Here is a 27,710-nt window from a genome sequence, read left to right as displayed (position 1 = left end):
CCCCACAGTGTCCGGACCCCTCCCGGTCCCCTCCAGTCCCCCCCACCCCATCCACACCAACCTCCTACAGAACAAGAAGAACGGTGATAACTATGTCCACTGAGTGCTTACTCTGTACCAGGCACTGTCCTAAACATGCATGTGAACCAGCTCGTAAATGACACACACGAATTAGCTCTGAACGGACGAGCATGAGCTAGCTCATACAAGACGCAGATAAGTTTATGCTCATTTAGGCATGGTCACAAATCTTCAACTCTGAGGGTTCCAAGAACAGACAAAAACTTGAGTATGAGTTCAAGTCTGCTCCTGAAACCTAAGAGCTGTGTGACCTTGGGAAAGTCACCAAGCAGAGACCATGTTCTTGTTCGGGCATAACTCGTTTTACTGCACTTTGCCTTACTGCACTTCACAGATGTTGCTTTTTTTTACAAATTAAGCAAGACCTTCCACCAGCAAAAAGATAATGACCTGCTTTAATGCAGTTGTTTGGAATCGAACCCGCAGTATCTCAGGTAGGTTGGTGCTTGGTCAGAGCCCCATAGTAATATGGTAAAGCTCTGGGATAGCGGTCTCCATGGGGGACCTCCCTTCACCATGTTCCCTTTGCTCATAACACACGTAGGCAGCTGACTCGCAAATGCTGGTGGTTGGTCACCAGGGGCATGAGGAAAATGAAAAAAAAAAGGGGGAGATCAGCCCAAATCCATTATCATCCTTGAAAATAACACCTGTGATGTCGTGTTTGTACATCTGTAAATTGGAGCTGAAAGTAACCAATTGTAGGGGTGTTAACTGGCAGTCCTTTATGTAGGATAATTTGTTAATATGTCAAATTTCAAATGTCCATATCCATTGACCTAGTAATTCTATGTTTAGGGATGTATCCTAAAGAATGGGGGGGTGGGGAGACAGAAATGTGTGTACAAGAATATTCATGGCCATTATGTCCAGACTAACATAAGGCTGAAAACGATCTAATTGGGAAACTGACTAAACAAATTATGGTATTTTTGTACAGTGGAATATTATATAACTATAAAAAATAAAGGCAGCTTTAACTAAGTTTAAAAGGGACAATTTCCAAGGAATTTTGTTAACTGAAAAAAGGCAGGATGTTACTGGTATATTTTTAGAAGCTCATACACTCATTTGCTCATGTATGCATAGAATATCTTTACAAGGGAATCAACAATTTGGTAATAGTTATGGCCTCTGAATAAGGACTTAAGGTGGCTTGAGGTCAGGAGTGAGAGAAATATTTATTTTCCCTCTGTAAATACCTTTTTAAATATTAAACTTAAGCCATAGGAATGAATTAGTTGGGTCTCATTCAACCACTTGAAGGTGGGCCTCATTCAATCAGCTGAAGGCTTTACGAGAAAAAGATTGAGATTCTGCCCCCTGCCCGCCCCTCACCCCACCCCAAAAAAGAGGGAATTCTGTCTCAGGACAGCGTCTAGACTCGAGACTGCAACATCAGCTCTTCCCTGGGCCTCACCCTGCCTGCCTCTGCTGCCAACTTCAGACTTACCAGCTTCCTACAATTGCATCAACCAATTCCTTAAAATACGGAGAGAGAGAGAGAGAGTGAGAGAGATGATAGATGGTAGATAAAGAGATGCACTGGTTCTGTTTGTATGGTGAACCCTGACAAATACACTGTCACAAGGATGGCTCCTGTCACCACATGTCTCACAGCACTCTCGGGGTAGCCTCTGCTAATCTTTCATTTATCAGCATGTGTATGCCCAGTCCAGTGAGCTATGCTTCGAGGTCTTTGTAAACAGGCACTATGCCTCCATCATTCACGTGTTGCCAGCCTCCAACAGAGAACCTACACCAGGAACAAGAGCCCACAAAAGAGGCAATGCTGAATGAAGCAATGCTTTCAGTGACAACAGTCCTGACACTAAATGCTTGAGTTTGGTTAATCTACAGATCAGCATCCAAATTAGCTCATCAAAGAGGAGGAAGAGAAAGGGAAAGAAGAGAAAAAACAACCCTCACCAGCTGTTTTCGATTTTACAAGTTTCATCTTACACAGCCTCCTAAAGACCTGTGGAAGGCAAGTCATTGTTCACAATTAATTAAGCAGGCCACAGTAGTGAAGTTCCACAATGTGAGGCTTAGCCTGCACTGTTTTAAAATTAAAATCAACAGTTCTCTTTTGAAATAAAATATATTTAAATAGAATAAAGTATAAAGAAAAATGTTATCGGTGATTATCACCCTCCATTAGGCTCCAGATGTCTGTAAAATTTCATTCCCCAGTTTAAAAGAGGAAATTATGGCCCGCAAATCCAGGATCAAAACATCATTCCTGGAAATCAGACTAAATCCTAGGTTAGAAACCTCTGCAGACATCTTTCACAAAAGTTTTTATCATTTGCAAGGATTAAAGGATTACAGGATTATAAGATTAATTCATCTTTGACAAGTCATCTGACTCTTTCTGTGAATAAAGAACCAATTGGTTTAGTTTTCTGGTCAATAAGGTTATTTTCAATGAGCACCAACACCAACAATTCCGTCCCCTGGGAAAACTGATTTATAAGCATGTCAAATGGAGATTTTCTTTTACTTCCTACTTTTACCATTCTGCCTTCAGCTGTCAAGCCAGAATGTAGGGGCTCTCCCCTGAGAGCAAGGAGGCAGAATAGTCTGGGGCCTTTAGAGGTCATCCTTGAAAGCAGGAAACGCTCAGCTTTGACCTGGTCTATTGAAATCAATATGACATGGTGTAGAGAAAGGAAGCAGGTGGTGGAGTATAGTTACATCAATATTTTTCTTTATTGCATAATTTGCATTAAATTCTGTTACAAGAGGATTAAATTGACCATGAGAGATGCAAAGAGAGTATGCGATGAATCATATCCCAAATGAATTTTAATCAACACTATAGTATTGGTGATGGTGGCTTATTTTTCTTTTAATACAGTTATCTTATTTCTTTCCATTCTAGGTCATGTGGAAAAATACAGTATGAATCACAAAGAAGAGAAATATGACCTGTGAGTCCCACCACCAAAAGATATAATTATTAACCTGTTCGCATATTTGCTCACAATCATTTCTCTATGCATTTTTATACAATTGTGAATCTTGTTTTTCCACCTAACAATATAATAAAATAATTGCCTGTATTATTATAATGTCCTTTTCCTTATCCTCACATTTGACATAAATCTTTTTCTAAGGCCCTAGAGCTAGGGCCATAAACCTCCTCCAAAACCCATGATCTCCCCACTAGGTTCAACCACCTTAAAAAAAGTCATTCTTTTTGATGGAGTAAATCATTTTTGGGAATCTATATGGATTCTGAAACATATGCTGTAAGTCTGGGACATTTTGAAGTGCAGATAACCGAGGAACTATTAAAGACTAAATATATCATGTAAAAGGACAGCCAACTTTAAAGAAATCCCACCAGTCAAATGGCATAGTATGACTATCAAAAACAAATAATCAGACTCAATTAAAATCTTAAATATATAAAAACTCATGAGTTCATAATGACACTTTTTAAAAAACTGGTAGGTTATTAAGTTACCAGCTCATTATGCTGAAAATTGATAAATATATGGAAAGAATCAAGAATTTTCTCTGCCTTTGCTACACAAATTGTACTTCAGGGCAGCCTAATTATTGTCGAGGATAAATCCGTCCTTATAGAAGAGCTACGGCTAACTGAGGCAGAAGGAATGACAATGAGGAAGTTGCCACATCAGTCCTCAGTGAGACCCTGGGTTTAGCCATGGCTGTCAGTGAAGGCTACTGCCCTTGGCGAAACGTTTACAGGAAACTCGCTGAGGACCGAGCACCCTGATGTCATCCAAACTACTTACTGACGTTTCTGAAAATGAGCAACCAGGCAGCAGGAGCTCCTGATATGATTCAACAGGAAGTTCACGGGCTAAGATATTCCTAAAAAAGCATTTGAACTTGAATCAAGCCTCAGATCTGTGTTTCTAGGAAATAGAGAGAACATGGTGTAATTCTACAATATGGGAGACAAAGGACAAATAGTCTGATTTCTCCAACAAATTCAGCGGCACAACAGGGAGGAGGAACTGTGCAGACTCCAATACTAAAGAGATGTGGTGGCCATGCAGCCTATGGGTTTCACTGGTTTTTATTATTTGAGTAACCAACTGTAAGATAACAAATTTGAGACAATTGGGGACATTTGAATATGCATTGGGTATTAGAATTTTCAGATATAATTTGTTGGGTATGATAATACCTTGGTGGTTTATTTTTTTAAAAGTCTTACTGCTTAAATGCATATGAAGTACTTTATCAGAAAAAATGGCATGATGTGTGGTATTCTAACACTTCAGGAAAATGTGTGTGCGCACGTGTGCGTGTGTATGTGCGTGTGAGAGAGATGGGAAGGGGCAGGAGGCAGAGATGGGTGCATGAAAAAAGATATGCGAAGCGCTGATAACTGTTGAAGCTGAGGGATGGGTACCTGAAGATTCATTCTACTAGTCTGCCTGCCTTTGTGGTTTGAGAATAGTCCATAAATAATATGAGAAAAAACTGTCCGAAAAACCTGCTCCATATGTTTTTTCCTGATTTCTTATCTGTATTTGAAATGGAACACTGCACATGTTATCTGACTAGTTTTGAAATTGATGATTGAAAAAAAAAGATAAATCATCTTCTGTGTTCTTTTGGTACCCAACACCACTGCTAATTTAAACAGAAAGCATGAAAACTATCCATTTAAGAAAGAACTTCAGTGAATTAAAAGATCTAGGATATGCTCAATGAATATGTCTTTCCTGTCACAAAGAAATAATTTGGAGGCAGAAAGAGAACATAAGTTCTGCAGATCGATTGTCTTGATCTTTAAAGAGGTTAAGGTGCTGTGGGCAACAAAGTGAAACACAGCCGTGAGTGGGGAGAGAAACAGAGCACGTAACGTCTCTGCTTTTCCAGGGAAAAAGGGAAGGAAGCCAGCAGCACTCAGGGGTTAAAAAGAAGCTCATTCACCATGTGCCCACGCGCATTCCGTACAGTGACAGCTGGGGATCTAATTTTAAAAACACGCTACATTTTCAAAATACTTCTGAAACATCTATCTAAACAATGGATTAGAACTTGATTGAAAAATAAATAATTGAAACATCAAAAGCTCACTGAAGAAGAAAAGATGCTATGTGGAGACACCTTCCCATAGAAACAAAGCCCTTTGTGTTCAGCAAAATGTTTTCTGCGGAATAAAACTACTGAATATTTTAATTTTTAATTGGTTAGGGAAAACTTATTTGCTCTTAATCACTAGTCTGTTTCTAACCCCAGAATCACAACAACTGGAACAATAAAGGCATTTATAAGATGCCTAACCCAGAGTACACTCTTAGGTTGGGTTCCTGGGAACCAGACTTGTGAGATGGAAAGTCACACGCAGGGTCTTTGTTGGGAAGTGCTCTTAGAAACGCACCTGTGCAGGAGAGCGAAGCAGGACGCACACAGGCAGATGCTGAGATGTGATGCAGATGCTGAGATGTGATGCGGTCGCAGAGTTCTTGGCCAGTACCACAGGGAAATGGAAATGGCGCTTTCAGAATTTTCCTCACGGAGGCAAGGGTGCCAAGTCTTCCCACATTGACATAAGCCCATCTCTGGTTGCCACTGTAATGGACTCTAATCTTGGGCCACTCCTGAGCGGGACTCACTGACAAGTCCCTGTGTAGGAGTCAGAGCCAGCCCTTCTGACTGCGTCGGAAATGAGGGACCAAACTCCACACCATGACAGTCCGCCCCTTGAGGCTCTCAATCTAATACCTTCATCTACTTTCATCTCATCTGAAACTAACTCCCTGCGATTCTGATCTCCTTTTCTGGGAAAGCTTGTAAGAGAAAGAAATAAATTACAGTCTTTGCACTATAGCTGATATCATTATCTCCCTCTTCTACCAGCCTTTCCAGGTGCCCAACACCCTCAGAGAGCTCTACTACTAGTCTGGGTTGCTTGTGTTTTGGGGTGACCCAGATTCTCATCCTGCATGCTCCAAGCCCTAGGTCCCCATGAAGACATGGCTGTGGTGGTAAATGGCCAAATTCAAGCCATTGCTACTGTACCTGCTTGTTCACCATTAAACATTGGCAGGGGAGTACCAGGAACAACCCAGTGAACCTCCTGGGTAGATGCGGCTGTGACTAGGCAGCAGTTGTACCTTAAAGTTTAATGGAATCCTTACTGTATACCCTCATAGAACATTCTCTCTCTGGGGACCAGGACCCAAGAGACTCAATGTGCAGTAAAGAGGGAGCACGTCATTGAGAGTGATGGTAAATGGGGCCAGGCCAACTTCCAATTCTTGTTGTATGGACCCATCAACTTCACCTACTGGAAGCACAGCATTGCATGATGGACATTGATTTAACGCCACCTCATTGTCACAGGGCATCATCCCCTGAGCTGTTTTCCAAAAGGCTCTATTGGGCAGGCAGATTCGGGATGTGTGGTATGGCATGGGTGGAACCCAGTGGGTCTCATGGTCATAAATGCCCATTGTTGCTCTTCCTTTGCTATTATAATGGGACTGTCGGTCCAGGGGCACATCACATGGAATCCCATGTCACTTTATAAATTACACAGAAGTTCATAGATGATGGTGGTGGCTAAGCCCCTGTAGGCAGGAAAAGTAAAGACACTGCTTGAATATGTGCCAATTCCAGTTAAGATACATCATTGCCACTTCCAGATTGAAAGAGATGTAATGTAATCAAGTTGCTAACACGTGACTGGTTGGTCTCTTCAGGGAAGGAGGCTGTACTGGAGCCTCGGTGTCAGTTTCTGTGGCTGGCAGCTTGGATAGTCAGTAGCAGCAATACATACTCTAGGTAATGTGTGGACTTTATGGCGGTCTGCTCTCAGTGGTCGGAATCCCTGTTTGAAGGGGGCAGAACGGTGAACTGAATGGGGACAGGATGAGGACCACCACCCTCGCGGTTCCGTGGGTGTTAAGGGTGGCAGGCCCGAACTGGAGTCGGCAGGCTGACAAATCATTGTCTTGTTTCTATTAATCTTTTTTAAATGTACATCTAGCACACATTTATTTTGTTGTTTAGTATTAGAAAGGTTCTGGGTCTTTATTTGGAATTTTGGTGGTTTGTGTGACCATAAGACTCTAGTTTATGTCAATTAGCCTATGGTAAAATCAGTTTCATTATATGTTGTTTTGCTTAAAGTTGCAGTTTCCAAGAAACTGTTGATGACATTGAGGACTTATTGTACTTAAACTTACCACTTTTCTTGAACCTCTCAAATAGCCAGAGCCTGCACCCACCAAAGCACTCCCTCCCAGCTGTCTCACCAAGGTGAAAGTTATAACAAGTGCAGGGCTACAGCCTTCCCAAGGCCACCGGTATTCTACCCACGCTGCATGACAGTGTCCTCATTGACCACGGGCCAGGTGGTGACCCAGGTCCAGACCTCATGTACGAGCCTCCTTCCTTGTACCATTCCTGGCACCAATGGTTTTGTTCTGCTCCACAGAAAAACGGAGGCAGAGATCTATAAGCTGGACTTTTACTGTGGAGTACCTTCAGGGTTAAAGCCTATAATGAAGAGAAAAATAATTCCACATTGAGAGTTGCACAATGATCCAGTTGCCCTAAAGGCCTTAGGCAATCCCATGGAGAGTTCTGGCTCAGAGAAAGTCTTCAGAGTTGGCCTAATCAAGGTGAGGGGGCAGCCACTGAACACAGGCTGTCCCTGCAGAGGGGGGCATGGCCTTGGGCAGGGGCTTCCTTCTTCTTGGGCCATTCCTAGGGAGGGACTCATATGTGAGACATCAAAGGCCAGCACCCTTGCCAGCTGGGGGAATGAGGGCCTTTGTCCTGGAGGAGATACAGGTACATGTTGAGACACTGAGTTCATGTATCCATGGTAAGGAGATCAGATAGGTATCTGTGAGCCTGATTTTTAATGTCCTCCCCTAGTTATTAGGATCTCAGTAAAGACCTGGGTTCAGCTAATTGTGATTGTACAATAATTGTTATTCCTAAAGGAATTCCAGATAATAAGGCAGTGAAGTAATAGTGGTTTATTATATAGAGACATTAAAATTCTCTTTTGACAAGTAAAATAAAAAGAAAGAAAAAAAGGAAAGGAAGGAAGAAAAGGAGGGAGGGAGGAAGGAAAATGTAGAGAAAAAAAGGAGGGAGAGATGGGGGGCAAGGGAGGGAGGGAAAGAGAAAGAAAACATGCAAGAGAGGGAAGTAGGAAGAGGTAGGGAGGAAAGAAGAAAGGAAACAAGAATATCAAAGGATAAAAGCCAAGTCTCCCCAACTTACTGCAGCAGCCATTTCTATTTGACTAAAGATCCATATTATAGAAAGTTCCTCTTTCTATTTCATTGCCTTTTAACAAATGTTTGTTGCTTTTTGTCATGGCAGAGGAGGAACATTTTAATACCATGATGCTGAATTAAAGGGGCAAACTATAATTAAAAATACATATGTATTTAAGTTGGAATCAACAAATAAAGTGCTTAGTAATGAGTGAGGCATGTACAGGTGTCCAAATAAATGTAACTTACATTCCCCGTAAACCCAGAATAATAGTGTTAGGTAGAGGCAGAAAAAAATCATTTAAAATTATTTTATCTTTGTAGCTGCAAATTATTTTAAATCCACAAAAACCAGTAGCTGAAGTGGTTTCTTAAGATTCACAAGTCTTGTCATAATCTTGTGTCACTTCAAATTCTGATGAATTCTTCAAAAGTTTACTTACAGGGACCTGTAATCCTTTCACGTTATTCAACATTAATTCATAGCAAGACTTTTGTCTTCAAACAAATTCAGGGTATATTTTCCCTTGAAATTCTGTAAAATGGAGATTATGAGCATGAAACGTTGAGTGTGGGCCCTTATTTACAGATTTTTAAATGTATTCAATTTCCATCCCTGTGAATGTGGCAGGAAATGGATTTTATTGGTATCTAAAATATATCATCTCACCTATCTTAAATTCTTCAGAAAAGTAGGCCCCTGTCTAGATGGCCTTTCAAAAAACTGAAGACAATTTTTTTACGCATTCATTAAGATGTTTGTTTAAAAAGAAAGGGAAAAAAGACATTTGTTATTGCGTTCATTTTGAAACACATACACACACTCCACATGTCTAACTCCCTCTCCCCACCCATATATAATAAATGTTTGGACTTTAATTTGTAGGCAACAGCCAGAGAAAGGAAGTCAGAGGCCACCGTTCTAACCCTGGGATCCTATAAAGCTGGTTGAAAGACGAAAGCTAGCCAAGATGTTACTGGATCCTGAGATGCCTGTTTCTTGCCCATGGAGTTGAGAGAAGTAAATGAAATTGCATGGGCACATTTCTCTCTTGGTGTCACAGCAGCATTTGATAAGACCTACAATCCCTTACCCACAATTCAAAAACCCCCCAAGCCTTGAACACTGAAAGATGGTTTGTAAATCATTTGGTATCCAAACCTGGCCCAAACAGACCCAAGGCAACTTCTAGGCCTTGGTGTGAGTGGAATATGTTCCTGCCCAGAAAGAGTAACATGTTTGATTATCAGCTGGCTCTCTAAGACTCGTGGAGGTCTAATGTTATATACAGCATAGGCACAGCATTAACTTTTTAAAACCCCAAATTTATGTACCTCTGAACACATCTAACTTTCAACATCTATCTAGTCCTCAGGTCAGAGTTTGTGGGTTGACCTTGGTGGCTCTCTTTTCCTTCACTTTTTGCCAAATATGACCCCTCTCCTTCCTTCCCTGGCCATCATTGGCCAATCTAGACCAATAGCTACCCTTGGTCAGACACCCTGTCCTCTGGGGGTCGGTGCCTGTTGGGCACCTTGTCTCATATTTTGTGGAATTCCTACGATGTCTCTGCAAGGGATTTGTAACTAGCCCCGTCATAGAGGAAGAATCTGAGACAGAGGGAAACAAACTTAGCAAAGGAAAAGGACTATTAGGGTGGAAGGAAGATGGTACCCCAGTCTTCAGTCACACAGCCGCTGCTCCTTCTACATGCCAGGCTGGGATTTACTTGAGGAAACACTATTTTTTAAGTACTCAGCCAAGACACTTATACCCTGTGTACTGAAGGGCAGTTAAGTGTAATGCAGTAGTTCTCAGAGTGTGATCTGGGAACCCCTGGGTATCCAGAAGCCATTTCTGAGGCGGGGGGTGTTGGGGGGGGGAATGGGGGACAAGTCAAAGCTATTTTTGTAATAATATTAAGATGGTGTCTGCACTTTTCAGCCTTGTTTTCCCTCCCATTAAGTTACAGTGGTATTTCCAGTATCTGTATGGCATGCGTCATGTCTGAGGAAGCAGAGAATGACAACCCAGTTGTCTTTTGTGAAGCTGGATGTGAAAGATAACTGCGAAACTGTAAAATCAATCCATTCTTCTCAATACGGTTTTCATTTACTGCCAATTTAACATTCTTATTATCTGGCACTAAACATTATAAAAACTTCTTCAGAAAAAACTCAAGCCCTGGCCCTGTGGCCGGATTGTTTGGAGCATTACTGTCCTGCACACCAGAAGGGTGTGGGTTCCATCCCCCGGCAGGGCACATTCCTGGGTTGCAGGTGGGATCCCCAGGTGGGGCGCATGTGGGAGGCAACCAATCACTGTTTCTCTCACTTCAATGTTTCTTTCTCCTCTCCCTCTCTCTCTCAAATCAATGAATATATCCTCAGGTGAGGATTAAAATAAAAAAAGACCCAAATCCCTCACCTTTTTAAGTAGAGTCTCATTTTTCACGTTTGCAGTGGCTGCTTTAGAAAACAGGTAAGCTTGGGTAGGGCAACATGTCTGAGACCCATTACCCCAGATGAAAATGGTACTCAAGGATAGAAAACCAAATGTGGTCATTAATAATAAAAGATAAAGGAGTTATATAACAAATGCCTTGAATTCAGGATTTAAAGATCATATTCAATGAAATCAACATTAAAGATTTAGGAAACAGATTTGATGTTTTTAGTATAGTTTTAATGCTGTTCCTATAGTTTAAGGTATATGCTAAATAGAACGGGATTCCTTCCTCAAAAGGAATGCATCATATTTACTCAGCAAATAATTTATTCTAAAAGGTTTTATGAAGTTGAAAGTTTGACTTTGCAGAGGAGTTGTGACTAACATGTACTGCTAGGAGGAGAAATAGGTTTTTCCTAGCCCGTTAGTTACCGATGTATATGCCACAGAGTCACATCATACAATCCTGAGCACCCAGGTCCAGCCCACAAATGATCAATAAATTATTATGTGAACATTCAAATGTTTGCAGCACTATTAACAAGCTAACCAAATCTTAACCTCCATCAATTTTAACATCATAACGTTCTGATTACAAATAAGGCTAAATGAAATGCGTATTCTTCAAAGCACTTATGAATTTCTCTAGACTTACAGAAATTATCTTGCAAAAAAGTCTGCACATTGAGTTGGCAACACAGCTGAACTCCTGCATGTGAATTATTATGAATTCCAAATTAATAATGCCCAATGAGATCTTCTAAGAGTTGATAAATATCAGTAAGGTGGAGGAAGGCAGCTTAATACTTGTGAATCCACAAATAACCCAGATTGGTAGGGGGCAAAATTCATTCACATTCTAGGCAAGAAAAGGTGATATTCTCTTTCATGTGTGTAACATGTTACTCATGTGTGTATAATGAATGTTAACATTAATGTAAACATTAAAGTGTATTTCTAGAATTAGAACAAAATTCTTTCAGAGCTGCTGCAAATTTCATGGACTAGAGTAAATGTTTCCAGCCACTGAGTGAGCCTTAGGAGGAGCTGATGCCCAGGATTCAAACAAGTGCATTCCAATATTTTGAACGTTGGACCAGAAATCACCACCTCTGGCTTCAAGACTTTACAAAAGTTACTGACGTTCCTTAGTATTTCCTCATCTATAAAATCAGAATGTTTTCTACACCACACAGCGAAGGAAAAAAGGTGCTGAAAGCCCTTTATACTCACTTAACACAAATTCCCGCCTAGTGCTACAGGAAGAGTAGATTAAGCCTCCACCCAGTCTGTAGACTTGCCGTCCCAACAGCCAGCACAGCCGCAGGAGGCTTCGGTCACATGCATGGAGAGGGAATAGGTTATGTTCTCTCACCTTTAACCCATCTTTGAAAAACAGTAACAAAGAAGACTTTATTGCAATGTAGTTCACATACCATACACTTCATTTAGAATGCACAATTCATTGGCTCTTAGAATATTCAGAGTTATGCTACCATCACTGCAATCAATTTAATCCCAGTCTTGGTGTCTGAAGCTAGACACATGAACATGCAAGGGCCATGTGGTCCTGATGTTACCCTCAGGAAAAGAGTCCACAAAAACCACGGCCAGCCAGCTGAGCAGCCAGCTGCCAACTTAGTGCTGATGAAGAACCTCTTGTACCATTACCCTGGTACCCACTGCAAAGGTAGACACCTAGCTGTCTTAAAGTCCACAGGCAACGGATAGAAATATCCATAGGGATCGGATTACAAATTTTTATCTAGTGAAAACAATTACTTTTGGTTTAATTTGGATTAATTTAAGATACAATCAAAAAGAATTATGAATAATAAAAATTAGGAGAAACAATACATTGTCAGTGGGGAAATTTAAAATGATCAAGCGTGAAGTTAAGGATACCAGCATTCCCTGGGACTTAAGCTTATAACTTTGTTTGGCAGGTTCCAGCTGCTTCTCCAATGTGATAGGCAAGAGGTATCAGGAAAAGAACATGTGGCTGTGAGAGGAACAAAACAGGGTGAACTGGTAGCAAATCACTGTGGGAATGGGCCAGGAAGCCCAAGGGATCCTAAGTATGAAAGACAGAATGGGAAACAGTGTACCTGGGGAAAGAAAAACAGACAAACATCCGAGGGGAGGAGGACCAGGCAACAGTCAGACAATCCCATACTTTCCTAGTCCACAAAGAAGTCCCCCCAATATAATTACCTTTGTCATGTTTCTTGTCTGGTTTCAACTACAAGGGGATGATACTTAAATCTCTTTTCTTTGCAGTCCAGTAGAATTTTCTAAATTTTCTAAAACTGTGATGTAGATAGAGGTGAGATAGTGGGTTTCGCAAACCCAGAATCAGAATTAAGGAGGTGTCTCCTGAAGCCTGTAGTAGAAATTTAAAAAATGGCAGGAGTACTTTACAGGTCAGCAAACACCCTCATTGCCCCTACAGGTAAAAATGCTTAAGATTAAAAGGGTATGGATACAAACAAGGTACATTCTACTGCGGGGCTGGTGTGGTTAACGCTCGGGAGAGACAAGTAGGCCATCAGATCCAGGGAGAGGCAAGTACCACGTTGGGGACACATCCTCTGGACACATTGCAGCAGTCAGAAGAAACGAACCAGACTTATCACATTGAGTGAATAGAAAGCGAACTGACGAATGTCCCCAGCACAGTGTGGTGTATGTTCAGTTAACTATAAATTGAAAACATATCTCGTGGAAAGCACTACCTCATTTTCCCAGGATACAGGTTTAAAATGTGTCAAACACAAGACTAGGCACTTGTACAAGGAGGATGTTTGAAAACAAGATGAAGGAGCAAAATTAAAGCCAGGGAACCCTCCACTGTGGATGATAATGGACCAGTGTACGGAGGAAATAGAATTAACTCAACTCTGCATCCCAAGTTGAAAGAAAAGGCACGTATTAGCAAATGAGGCATGGTGAACGCGTGCTAAGGACAACCACAGTCCCCTGGCATCCTTACGCCCCGCCTCAGGCACAACACTGCCGACCGTCCAGTGCGGCACCGGTGTGGTCAGTCGGGGAGAACTTGAGCACTTACCACAGGTGAGGGACTGAGAGTGGCGGCTCCCCTAGCAGATTTATTTAGTCCCACAACCTGTGAGGTAGTAAACACCTCATTTTACACGCTGAAGAAACCAAGTCAGTTTTCCCCCGTCACAAAGGCAGTTCAATGGATTTGAACTTCATGTTTAACTTCATTTCCAGTATGTCACTGTTTCCTCTCAACCACCTAAACCGAGAATCTCTTCAGAGATTTCACCCTGAGGCAATTTCTTTTTACAATGAGGTCTAAACATTTCACATTTGTTTCCTTCCTGAACTAACTGCTCAAGTAAAGGCAGCACAGGAAGCTGAGTGAGCGCATCCCTGTTACATGGAGAAATAACAAGCCTTACAGCAAGCCACTGACATGCTCTTTAACTGCTGGGATTTAATGAACATGCCCATAGCCTTTCACCACCTCAAGCCACTATACATTCAAATGAATGACACTCAAATGAGTCCCCTTTCATAGGTGCCAGTGTCATGATCTGGTATGTTACTCTTCTGAAAGTTAAACTTTGGAATGAACAAGTCACTCTTGAGTCCCCGTATTAGCTGACAGCCATAAATCAGGTAAGCTGAGACAATAAAGGCACTACGTAGCAGTAGTGCACGCTGAGTCAGGTAGACACACCGTTCACTCTGTGAAAAGACAACCTTTAAACCCTGTATAGAAATGACATCTGAAAGCCAGTATGATTCTGCCTTTTATTATTAGGTCAGAAGAGAGGAAGTACAGGGAGAAGTGCAGCAGCAAAGCTCCCACTGGTCTTCAGGCAAGGAGGGCGCCTGTGCAGGAGGTGACCCGATCAGCGGCAGCCCCTTATTAGTACATCACTTGGGGCCTGAAGTGCATCTGCTTGGTGGCATTGTTCTTCATTGCCGTCTTCAGCAACCATTTTGACTTCATCCTTTGGACATACTGCATGTCCCGCCTGTTCGTAAGAGCTGCTCCTGTGGTAGGAAAGGAGATAAGGAATGAGGCAAATGTCTGTTATTTGTGATCAAAGAAAACTCAGTCTTTGCTGAGAATCTCAAACTGAGTTGAGGGTTCTAGTATTTAAAGGAAAGTTGCTGACTTAGGATCTTCATGCAATGGGCAGGGGCTTATGTGTACCCCGGAACTGCAGACCAGAACTCTCTACATATACTTTCCTGTGGAATGACCCTCTTTATTTTTCATCATCTGGGAAGAGTCTATAAGCCCAAAGGTAAAGTCCTATTGATCTAAGGAGACAGAGAAAAGCAGAGACTATAAATTGACTTACACAATCAAGAAGTATAAGATTAAAGTCAGTGCTTCCTACATTTAAGTGGCCCCACGTCAAAAGGCCACTAAGCAGATGCACTTTAGGGCCCAAATGACGTTTAAGGCTCTGCTGCAGATTGTTCATCGTCTCCTGCACAGGCGCCCTCCTTGCCTGAGGACCAGAGGAAGCCACATTACATGACAGAGGCTTTTTGCTGCTACTTCTCCCTGTGCTTCACTTGTTCTGACCTAATAGTAAAAGCTCACAGGTAGCCACAGTGAAGGAAATCAAGTGTGTTTAAACACAGTGGCAGTGAAAATGGATTTTAGCTGGACATGGCTTTCCAGGCTATTAAAAAAGAGCTCTCTTCTTATTGTCTCCACAGTCCTCTAATGGACTGATGCTTTCCCAGAAGAGCTAAGGACAGAGACACATCACACCAGACACGTGAGAATAACTTTAAATAATTTCATGAAGACGGCATGTCAAAGACTAACAATTTCAGTGGCCTGCTTTATTCCTCTGGCTCTTACTAAGTCTTCTATAGGAAAGTTACAAGAAGGGAGTGATAGCTAGCTGTACATGCACACACTGTATCACACATACATTGTAATATTCAACCTGCCCAACTCTATGAGGTAGATCTTATTATTATTATACCATTTTATAAATGAGGAAAAAGAGGTGTGAGTGAATTAAATTATTCATGCTCATCATTTAAGAACTTCCAAGTACATAAGATAGGTTGTGTTTCACTTCACAGCTCAAGCTATTTGCCACAAGGATACTATTTAATTCTTCTGTGTACTCTCCAGGACAGTTTCAACCTTTGATGATTACTAAATACTTTTTCTGGGAATCGTTATCTTCTGAAAAAGTTAATGGTGTATATACAGTTTTAGGAAGTTACTGTAACAGGACTATAAACTTTTTAAGTCACCGAACTTTGGGCTTACCGCCATAAACATATCAAGTGGTAAAGGAAGCCAAAGGGCCAAGAGGTTAAGCTCCCCAAAGGCAACATAAATGGAGGCACCTTCACTCCAGCCCCTTGCTGTCAAAGGAGTTCGTGGGCTGCTCTGTGGCTGCCCACGCCGACATACCTGCGCTGCCAGTCCATCCCAGGGCTCTGTACTGCTGGAGGACCCGGCCCACGGCCTTCTGATTCTTGGCAACTGTCACAGCTCTGGACAAGCCAAATCGCTGTTTGTAGTATCTCATCAAGGAGCGATGACCCACTCTTGCGCCTGTTTTTCAAACAAACAATGTTTAACCACTGAATTAGATAGTTTTCCACGACACAGCTATAAGGCAAGGGCTTTCCAAATCAGACTTTACAGGGTATGAAGCTGAAAAATGGAGATGCCAGAGTAAAACTTGCCCTGTCTGCTGAAAAAAAGATGAAGCAGCTTATTAAAAAACAAAAGAAACAAACAAAAAACCCTAGGTTTTTAAAAAAGAGAATGGCAAGTCACTTTTAAGTGAAAAACTCAGCATCTCATACTTATCTACATTTCCCTATAAACTCACACAGCAACACCCACTGACACAGATAATAGGACCTAGGAGGTAAGGGATGTTAATGTTTGTCTTTTTAATAGAAAGAAGGTTAAGTACAGGGACAGTCTTGATGTTTAGGCTTATAAGCCACAGCCTGGGTATAGAACAGAAATCGATCCATCTTTCCTTTCTTAAATCCTCTATAGCAGTGGTTCTCAAACAGGGGTGATTTTACCCTGAGGGCACTTGGCAATGATTGGAGAAATTTCTAGTTGTTATAGCTGGAGGGCAGACAAGGCATCTAATGGACAGAGGTCACGGATATAGCTAAATATCCTGCAATACACTGAATAGCCTTCTATATCAAAGAGTTATCTGGTCCAAAATGTCTGGGTTGAGGAACACTGCCCTACTGCTTTCTAAATTATAGAAATTACCAGGTGAACTAAGATTTTAAAAGATGATTAAGTTGAATTCTCTCTACAAGTTTTGCTTATTTAGAAGGATCTGGTAAAACTATGCAAGTCAACCATGCTTTCAGAAGTGAATTTCTATTGACTATCTGATTCTTTAGAGGAACAGTGTGCCGACCCTTCTTTTAGCTTCACAACAGGTGAAAGGGCGAGGGCCGGCGTCTGTGAGGACTAACTCCAGGCTCCACCAGAGTGGTGGCTCTCAAATCGTGATCCCGGGCCAACGGTGTCAGCATCACCTGAGAGCTTGCTCAACACAAGCTGTGTTTTCACAAGAATATTAATCAGGAAATAAGCGATCAAACGACTTTCCAGACAGACATAAACATGTAGAAATTTAACAACAGCATACACACAAGGCATAAAATAGCTATTTCCACTGAAAATGAATAAAGAAAATATGGCTAGCCTAGCCATAGGTGGACAGCTTCTAGGAAAGTATGATATTTACATATATAAAAGTTTGATATTTGCACATATAAAACTATTTCTTTCAGAATCTTCTATGTAGAAAGACCATGAGCAGGATACTATAAATATGGCAGACGGCTATATTTGCTTTTATGATCTACACCTTTAATTTACATGAAAAAACATTCTCTTGGGCAGGTTATTTTGTTTTAAGTGCTTCTACCTGGCAAGCTATCTGAAAACAGCTTATTTGTTATACAGGTGTGGAAAAGTAGTTACTTCCACTTGATTGTTTTGTCATCAGACTCACGGGATGACTAAAAGAAACACCCAAATGGAAGATGATATGGCCTTTGGACACCAATATGGATGAAAACATGTTTCCCTGATCCTGACTCTTCTGGCAGCTTAAGAGTTAACAAAACTCCTCGACCACAAGAAACAAGTGAGACACACCTGACAGATAAAGACCCAACTTCAGTGAAGACTCTGGCAGGAAACCCCAGCGCTGTTCTATCTATAATGTTAGGTCAGAATGCTTGGCGGTTTGTAATGCTGACTACCTCAAAATCATTAAATGATAATGCTGGTCATTAGTACATCATACATCAATATATTTTTATTCTTAAGCAGCATTTGGAAATACATACTTATTGAAGTGTGACTTTTTAAAACACCCTTGAAAAGGTTTCATTATTCAAGGCCAAGGTGTCCAACAACCAGCATGAGAAATGAAAACACGCAGTTATTTAGAGCCACCCAGCCCTGTGTCAATGACAGCGAGCACCTGACATTAAGCACCAAGTGTAATGTGCTGAGAACAGCTCAACTTGAAGGCCTCATCAAGGAAAATTATTTTTAGAATACACTGTACCTGCCCAGTGTGTAACAGATGGGTTATAGTCACTGTCTGAGTTATGATGAAGTCACAACCTGTCCACCTATCTGTCACCACAGCAATAACCACTTACAGAACTGTCCACTCCTACTTAACAAATAGCCTAACGATCCATGACATTAGATAGTGGAAAAGAAAACTATCTCCAACTGTAATTTTCCTAAGATTACCTATATATCTCTTGTGGATCCAACAGTTTCTTCTGGCCAGTCAGCAGCTAACAAGATGTGTTTTTCATACCAACTTACTCCACAGGAACTGAAGAGCAAAGAATTCAAGTAACTGAGCCAGATCAGTTTTCAAAATAATGCCCGCAGTGCCCTCTACTGGATGCTATTTGTCACTGGTTCTGGGATCAGCTACTCAATTTGAAAGCTGAGATTTACGGTATCACAACTAATGTTTTTGAAGCCAGATTAAAGCCACATCTATGAAGTGTGATGGATAAAACAGCACTAAGCTCTTCACATTAGAATCCTTCTCAAATAAACTTCATGCTAAATCCATGCCACGAGGGGAGAATATAAAAAATACACGTATGGCCTAGTTAAGAACCTTTGGGATAAGGTAGTACATGGCTATTAGTTAGGTCTTTCCTATGTCTGTCTAAAAGTATAATATTTTGCAGCACTCTTAACACCAAGCCAGTTAACATCACCCCTTCTAAGTCTACATCACGGAGCTGTCCTGAGGCTTAATAGCCAATGCTTTAAAATAACATGACCCAGAAGGTGACCTGCCGCTGTGAGCAAGGAAACCCAGGCTTTAAAAACCAGGGATATTGGACTTTCAGCTCACCCCCTGCCCCTTTCTTTCACTACCTAATGATAAGGAGGCAAAACAATCTGTTCCTGGAACTGCAGGTAACTATGGTCCAAGTCCCTCAGGCTTGTTGTAAAAATAAAATAATATATCTGCCTGAACATGCTAACTGCTCAGGAAATACCAGTATTTTTAGCCTCTTGTTCTATCATTCCATCCTTTTTCCTTCTCACATGTGTCTCCAGTAGTCTCTTCTAGTCTCATCATCTAATCATAACACTGAAACAGTAGTAGGTGCTTCTTGTATTGATTGCTTTCCATCATCTTTACATACCTCGGCTAAATTCCCAGCATTAGGGATACTGTTCCCCACAGAACAAGACAGAACTCAAACCCTAACCCTCCCCCCTAGAATCAGAAACAGGCAACCTGGATACTGTCTACCAGGTCACCCCATGTCCCACTACCAATTTGGAAGTCTGAGCAATACAAGGAAACAGGAACCAGTTCCAAGAATAAAAGTAATGTCAAGATTAACAAGAAAAGCATAAATGAGGTACAAATAATTGACATATGGAATAGAACAGGTCTACATATTTGAAAGCAAAACTAGTCATCCAATTTAAACAAAACAGCCAACACACAGCTAAAGGGCAACCTTGAGAGGGTATCACATACCTGAGAACATAAACATATTTTTTAAGTTTTCTGTTCTTTTTCCCTCAGTATGGAAAAGACCGGATGGAAACATGTCTCTCCCGTAGTCTCACTGGCATTAATGTATTTATTTTTGACAGATGCACATACCAGAAGGTAGAATCAGCTCCATGGTCTCATCATCATAATCCACGGTCTTTTCTGAGGGCAACTCCTCAGCCTCATCAGGAGCTTCCCCTTCCTTGTGACCTGGGTAGCTACTCCTGGAACACAGTAAAAGGCATTAATAAATAGGCTGACATCTCAAATTTAACTGAAATTGTATTTGCAAATGTGGCAAACCCACTAGCTACCCTAAAGGCGTAATACAGAGTTGCAGGGTCTGCAAGCTGAAAGGTTTGAGAGCAAACAACTTTTTTGCATTTTCTCTGAAGCAAAAGTGTGTAAATGACTTATTAAGTCAAAATAGATCAACAGAACTAAATGAAAAACACAAAACTATAAAAACTCCTGGAAGATAACATAGGAAAAATCTAGATGATTTGTGGTTTGGTAATGACTTAGTAGGTACCACAACAAACGCATGATCCATGAAAAAGAAAACAACTGATAAACTGGACTATGTTAAAATTAAAAACGTCTACTCCTGGAAAGCAGTGTCAAGACTATTAAAATATTAGCCACAGACAAAATATTTTCAGAAGACACATCTAATACAGTTATGAAAAATATTTTAAAAATCTTAAAAACTCAACAATGAGAAAACAAACACCCAAGTAAAAAATGGGCCAAAGACCTAAGAAGACAGCTAGCAAATAAGCATGTAAAAAGATGCTGCATATCATATCATCAGAGAAATGCAAATAAAATAATGAAATGTTTAAATTAGGCCAAAATCCAGAAGACTAATAATGATGCTGGTGAGAATGTAGAGCGAAAGCAAGTCTCATTTGTTGCTGGTAGGAATGAAAAATGGTATGGTATATCCACTTAGGATGACAGTTTAGCAGTTTTTTACAAAACTAATGACATATGGTCATTCTTTTACCATATGGTCTAGAAATCTTGCTGCTTCATATATCCCTGAAGGAGCTATGAACTACTATCAACACAAAGACCTGCACACAGATATTTATAGCAGCTTTATTCATAATTGCTAAAACTTGGAAGAAACCAAAATGTTCTTCACTAGGTGAATGGATAAATGGTGGTACATCCAGACAATGGAATACTATTCTGACCAAAAAGAAATGAGTTGTCAAGCCATTAAGCCATGGAGGAAATTTATATGCATATTACTAAGTGAAAGAAGCCAGTCTGAGGAGGCCACATACTGTTTGATTCAAACTACATGAAGTTATGGAACATACAGGATTTGTAGGGCAGTGAAACTACTCTGCATGACACTATAATGGTGGACACACATCACTGCACATCTGTCCAATGAAAAACACCGAGAGTGAACTCTAATGCAAACTATGGACTTAGATGATGATGAGTCAGTGCAGGTTCATCAACTGTAACAAATACACAACTAGTGGAAGATGCTGATAACAGGGGAGGTCAAACATGCGTGGGTGGGGGCAGGCGGTACATGAAAAATCTCTGTGGCTGTTGCTCAATTTTGCTATGAACCTAAAATTGTACTCAAAAAGAATAAGCAAGTAACCTAAAATTGAATTTTTTTTACCTATTTGTTTCTCCCTAGGAAAGTGGCCAGAAAGGAAGAAAATGCAAAGCTGGAGATGCAGCTTTTGTCAATTTACCCATTATAATAATAAGCTCTGTAAACTGATGGTTGCCGGATGGGAGCAGGGCTGGGGAGAAGGCGGAAATGGAGGAAAAAAGTCAAGGAAATGTACAGTACAGCATGGGGAATACAGTCAATGATATGGTAACTATGTATGGTGTCAGACGGTTACTAGGCTTACTAGGGTGACCACTTTGTAAGTTATATATATATATGTCTAATCACTATGTTGTACAGCTGAAACTAACTTAATACTGTACATCAACAGTAACTGAAAAAATTAAAAAAAAATGTTTAAGGTTCTAGAATGGTGCTACCCAATAGAACTCTGTTATAGAAATCATCTATGTGTGTCTGAAATGGTAGCTACTAATCTATGTGCTTTTAAGCACTGAGCTTTAACATGTAGTTGTGCAACTGAAGAACTAAATTTTTAAATTTATAATTTAATTTCTGATTAAATAGCCACATGGGCACAGCTAGTAATTACCATATTGGACAGTGCAGTTCTAGAAGAATCTCTATGTTCTTGAAATGTTCACAAATACATAGAAAATAATTGGAGAGATGCACATAAAATGTTAACTATAGACAGATAACCCAAATGAAAAACAGACAAAAGACTTGATCAAACACATCACAAGAGACATCTAAATGGCTAATATACAAAAGGTTCTCAACTACAGTGGCCATCAGGGAAATGCAAATTAAGAGCACAATGGGATGCCACTGCACAGCCACCAAAGTAACAAAAATGAAAAACTCTCCCTCACTACAAGAGAAATAAGGACGAAGATGCAAAAGGACAACCGAAAAGACGAGGACTTTTCTGAACACGCGTATCATATGAATTATGCACACCTGGCATGGTAATTATATGCACCTTGTGTAGCACACCTGTGCTAGGACAGCGGCATCCTGACACTAGCAATCAGCTGTTTAAGAGAGCCAAACGTAGATTCAGTGCACAATATATCAATTATGCAAGTTTCTAGGACAAAAGCGACCCGCCTGTGGGATAATCTCACCATCAAATGACTGGGACCAGCCTGGTTCAGCAACCACCTCAACTCCCTTAGCAGACAGCTTGTGCTTCAAGGGCTCTCACAGAAACCAAAACCTAATCCCTGTGCCTGTGTTTTTCATAAGGCTACCTGGCAAAACTGGATTCCTGGCCATTGTAACTTCAAAAAGCCCCCAAGTTTTCAAGTCAGACAACTTTCAGTGTGGGTCCTGAGAGATCTTCTCCTTATCAGATCTCTTTATCATGTCTGTGTCTAACTCCCTTACACTCAGTTTCTTACCTACAAAACGAGAGGGAATAACCACCCATGCAGAAGTGCTGTAAGAGTTATAAAGAATATACTGTACATCGCCAGGCACATATCAGGCACTGGCACATCTAATATCACTTCAGCGCAAAGATGATGACTTCACTTCGCTTCCCATTATCGACCACAGACTTACCTAAAGTCATAGAAGTCTGCAAATTCCAAAGCAGCATCACCATCTGTGAAGAGCTTACAGTGGCTTTTGTCATTCATGTGCGCTTGGACAGCTTCTGTGGAGTAGAAGGACTTCCCTTTCTCATTGCACCACAAGCAAATCTTCCCAACACCAACTTTCTCGCCTGGAAAAATAATTTGTGGAAAAAAATATGAAAAAAGTCGTTGTGGCCAGATTAAATCTCACCGTATATCTGCACAATTCAAAAAAGCTACATCAAGTTTCTACCTGCACAAAATAAATATGTAATTAAGTCAAAGATTGATGGGAAGCATAAAACTGTTTCCTTAAGACCTGCCCCCCGATAATGTGCTATTTCCTCATTAAAAGAAATGCTACTGTACTTACCCAAATACTGAATCAGTCCCTTAAGATCGGAAAGATATTCTATGTCAGGAATAAAGAAGCTATGGACTTTAGTCATGTGAGCCACATTCTTCATGAGGGAGCTTGAATGATGGGGACAAAATAAGCAGTCCTTTATAGAGATGGCACCGGGCTGGGCACTTCCCCCAGCCTCTTTCTCCTCCGCATCCTGCTCCTCCAACTCGTCCATGGATTCAGCATCTTCACCTTCCAGTTCTTCATCAGAATCAATATCTTCCCAATCTTCAAGCCAGGGATTTAAAAAACAAGGTTAGTCTAAGAAAAGCGGTCATCGCAATCAAGAACCCACACAGACACGCAAACACAAGGTGGTGGTGTCCAGCACTTGGAGAGAGCGCTGATTCACCTCCCAGGGCAACCCCTCTCTTTCAAGATCTCAATTTTAACTATTCCTTTACCACAAACGAATTTGTTTGGCTAAGAGATACCTTAATCTTTCTTTCCCAGCCCAGAGTAAGCTCCTTGAAGGAGTCTTTGCCTCCTTCCTGTGTCAATATCTACACATACCATCAGTGTTAACAAGGACGTGTGATGTGGGAAAGAAGGAATAAATAACTCAAAAGTCAAGGAGGCCAGGCTGTTTGCTCCGGCTCATTGCAGGTTAGCTGGCTGACTCTGAACCCCTCCTTTTATTGTTTCAGTCAACTAAATTAGGTGCAAACCCATCATAACTAGAAACCCAAGAGAACAGAGAATGCACGCCCTTCTAGGCATATGTTAAGAAAGCCTCATTCAAACCAGAGACGGCATCAAGTCACTCTACAAGTGTTTATTAAGGACGTATTTTCCTCTAGGAAAGTTTTCAGGCCCTGAATCTACAACAGTGAACGAAACAGACAAATGCCCCGCGGGGATGCTGGACAGACAGGCGACCTCAGAACGCAGCGACACCGCCCTTACTACTGCCACTTAAAAACGGATCCTTCCCTCCTTCAACCCCCAGTATCAATCTGGACACCAAAGGGGGGCCAATTTCCCACATCCCTCCCCTCTCCGCCAGGGTCCTTACCGTCTCCATCCAGGTCTTCCTCCTCACTCTCCTCTTCCCCCTGCTGCTTCGCCAGCTTCTTCGCCTGCCGTTCAAACCACTGCCACCGGGGAGGTTTCTCAGCCGGGTCTCGGTCATTAGTCACACGTCCTCCATCGGTCGCCGTCAAGGGACTCCCGGACTCCTTATGAGGGGCTGAGAGGCCCTTCTTGGGAGACGGCTGAGCCTTGATGGCCTGCTGGATGGCCGCGTTCATGGCATCCTTGTCCACACTGTCCAAGCCCAACCCTTTCTCCAAGTTCTTTTCATTCATCATCTCCACCTTCCGATTCACCGCCTTCCTCTCCAGCTCCACATGCCGCCGGGACTTGAGGTGGTTTTCGTAGGCGTTCAAACAGGCGAACTTCTTACTGCAGACAGTGCAGTAGGTGGCCGTGCCCTTGCTCTCCTGCTCTGCCACGGCCCGCTGGGCCCGCACGCGCTCCTGGAAGCCCTCGGCAGTGACCGGGGCCATGTCGGCCACTTTTCGCTTCAAGTTGTAGCGGTGCCAGTCCGTCTTGTAGTGGGCCCGCTGCATCTCCGGGTCATCGAACGCCACCCGGCAGGTGATGCAGGTGTACGTCGCCATCCTCAGGCAGGAAATAAGAGGCGACAGAGTCAAAACTCTGGTGATCAGCGTCCTGACCCCACGAGGCCCTCAAACCTTAACTAGCCTCACTGCCGGCCAACAGGTAAAGCGGACACCGACTTCCCCGAGTGGATCTGAGGGAGGAGACAGAACACGAGGGAAGTCAATCCGGGCTGCACAGGAAGTCCCGCCTCCCGACCAGCACCACTTCCAATGAGGAGCCAGGAAAGGCAAAGAGATGCCATTGGCTAACTAGGCCCCGCCTATTCGGCCTGAGGCGGATGTTGATTGGGTCAACTAGGGTGTCGATTGTGTGGTCAGAGGTGAGTTTTGATTGAGTTCTTTACGGTAGGCGATAATCCGAGGCTTCTGAGAGGTCTCCATTACCTTCCTTCTTGGTTTTGGGAAGGACGTGACTCGTTATGTACGATCGCTGCCACAGAAGGGGAGGTGGGATGGCCGGTGCAGCTCCTGGGCCTGGGAGGACCCTGAGAGTGGTCCTGGCGTCCCCGCCACGGTCAGAGCTTTTCGGGGGACCACGCGCGTCCCTGCCGCCTGGTTACTTTGTCTCGAATACGAGAGTTGTCAGACCGCGGGTGCTCACCCGAGCCCTCGCCGTTTAGCTGGAGTCCAGAGACACCGGGCACTCAGGCCTGGGGCTGAGGGAGTGCACAGAAAAACCGAGAACCCAGGCCTAGGCCAGTCTTTATCAGGCAGCCCATCAAGGGAAGGGCGCAAGCGAAAGGCACGGATGAAAAAATGCCAACTAGGAGTAAAGAGTCAGCCAAATCGCTGCCCAGTAGAAACCTAGTGCAAGTCACCTGTGCCATCTTAAATCGAATGGTAGCCACGATTTTAAAAAGGGAGGGAAAGGAGGTAAGGTTGATATATTTAACCCAGTATATCCAAAATACTATAATTTCAACATATAGTCATCCAAAAAATCTAATGAAATTTTACATTCGTTTGTTGGTTCTAAACCTTGGAACTCCTGCGTGTATGTTACCAGTGACAGCCCATCTCCATTCGACTAGCCTCATTTCATGTGCTCAGTTAGCTCTGTGCTCTCGGATTGTAGCAGGGCAGTCCTGTAGGAAACATGAATGTTACAGGCTTAGGGCGTGCGTAGACTCAGCTGCACAGCCTAACTGAACCATTCATCACAGTTACAGACTGAACATTGCATGTTCAGAATCCAAGTGGCCCTTAACACAGAAGATAGAGATGTTTTTAAAAATCTAGGTCAAGGCAATGTTGCCCTTCTTACTCATGTTCCAGTGGCTTCCCTTGACTCAATAAAATTCAGTCATCTTACAACTATGACCTGAACATTTGTGCCTCCCTCCATCCCCAAATTCATATGTTGAAAGAAAACGCAATGCCCAACATGGTGATATTGGGGGATGGCGGGGCTTTGGGAGGTGATTCGGTCATAAGGGCAGAGCCTTCATGATAGGATTAGTGCTAAGATATCCAGGAGAGAACACAATAAGAAGTCTGTGGCCAGGAAAAGGTCCCTCACCAGAGCATGCTGGCAGCCTGATCATGGGCTTCCAGCCTCCAGAACTGTGAGAAATAAATTTGTTGCTTATAAGCCACCCAGTCTATGGTATTTTGTTATAGCAGCTTGTATGGAATAAGCAAGTTTTAATTCTAGGAGGCCCTATATGATTTGCCACCACCCTTACTCCTTCCTACTTCTGCCCTCCTGCCGCAGCCTCTTTCCCACTCTGCTCACTCTACTTTGGTCACATTGGCACTGTTGTTTTCCTCTAACAAGGATAAGCCAACATCTTTTGTTGGTACTAAGTCTTAGAAATGCTTTAAGCTCTGTTTGGAACATTCTGTTGCTGGATTGCTTCCTTCAAAGTTTCTGCCCAAATGCCTTTATAAGAAAGGCCTACCTACACCGTCTTGTCAAGTGTAGTGCCTACGCTTGTTTTTACTACCCCCAACTCTAGTTTTTACTAAGCATAACTTCTCTCTGTAGCACTGTATTGCTTATTACTCTATCAAATTAACCCCAAACTTAGCAGCTTAAAACAACAAACTTTGATTCTCTGAGCTTCTGTAAATCAGGAATGCAGGTATCTCAGGATGTCACGACATTGTTGTGAACATGTGGACCAGGGCTGAAGTCATGTGACAGTTTGTGGCTAAAGGATCACCTTGGAAGACGGTTCATTTATAGGCTGATAGCAAGAGGTTTTCATTCCTCACGGAGCTGACTGCTCCACAGGGCTGCTTGAGTGTCCTCACAACATGACAATGGGCTTCCTCCAAAAGGAGCAAAGTGAAAGCCAGGGTGCCTGTTAGGACCTGGAAAGTCATGAAGTTATTTTCACAATGTGCTGTCACAGTCATGTGCTGCTTATGGGAAGGAAAAAGTTCTGAAAAGTACATAGGCGATTTTGTTATGTGAACATCATGGAGTGCATTTACACAAAACTAATTACACAACTAGATTATGTGATTTAGCCCATTGCTCCTAGGTTACAAGCCTGCACAGTAGATTAATGTACAAAAACAACATGAGATCAAATCAAGTACAAAAGAAAACAATGCAATCAAGATATGGTAAAGAGATGTATGAAGATGCTGCTGGCAGAACACTGGATACTGATTTATAGCAAACTATTTTTTAGCATTGGAAAGTGTACACTCATA

At 42.1% G+C, this 27,710-nt stretch overlaps 1 protein-coding gene across 1 annotated transcript; it reads right to left on the bottom strand.

Moving 5' to 3' along the window:
* Positions 1-14,527: 14,527 nt before the first annotated feature.
* Positions 14,528-25,251, bottom strand: ZNF622 (zinc finger protein 622). Its single transcript, XM_054578314.1, has 6 exons — positions 24,437-25,251; positions 23,389-23,649; positions 23,002-23,164; positions 19,935-20,047; positions 16,187-16,330; positions 14,528-14,787 (listed from the first exon to the last, which is right to left on the bottom strand). Exons 1-6 carry the CDS (start codon positions 25,041-25,043, stop codon positions 14,660-14,662), a joined length of 1,416 nt encoding a protein of 471 aa, XP_054434289.1. The 5' UTR covers positions 25,044-25,251; the 3' UTR covers positions 14,528-14,659.
* Positions 25,252-27,710: the final 2,459 nt, after the last annotated feature.

Source organism: Pteronotus mesoamericanus, unplaced genomic scaffold, assembly GCF_021234165.1.
Source record: "Pteronotus mesoamericanus isolate MK-2021 breed Mesoamerican mustached bat unplaced genomic scaffold, CSHL_Meso_final contig_50, whole genome shotgun sequence".
Taxonomy (NCBI): Eukaryota; Metazoa; Chordata; class Mammalia; order Chiroptera; family Mormoopidae; genus Pteronotus; species Pteronotus mesoamericanus.
This window is presented reverse-complemented; position numbering and strand designations above follow the sequence as displayed.

Excerpts from the sequence above, each read along its gene's own strand:
- ZNF622 (XM_054578314.1), bottom strand. The coding sequence starts at position 25,043 with ATGGCGACGTACACCTGCATCACCTGCCGGGTGGCGTTCGATGACCCG. Across the intron at positions 23,165-23,388 it reads GGGACTGATTCAGTATTTGG|GCGAGAAAGTTGGTGTTGGG; the intron begins GTAAGTACAGTA and ends TTATTTTTCCAG. Across the intron at positions 20,048-23,001 it reads GCAGACTTCTATGACTTTAG|GAGTAGCTACCCAGGTCACA; the intron begins GTAAGTCTGTGG and ends ACTGTGTTCCAG.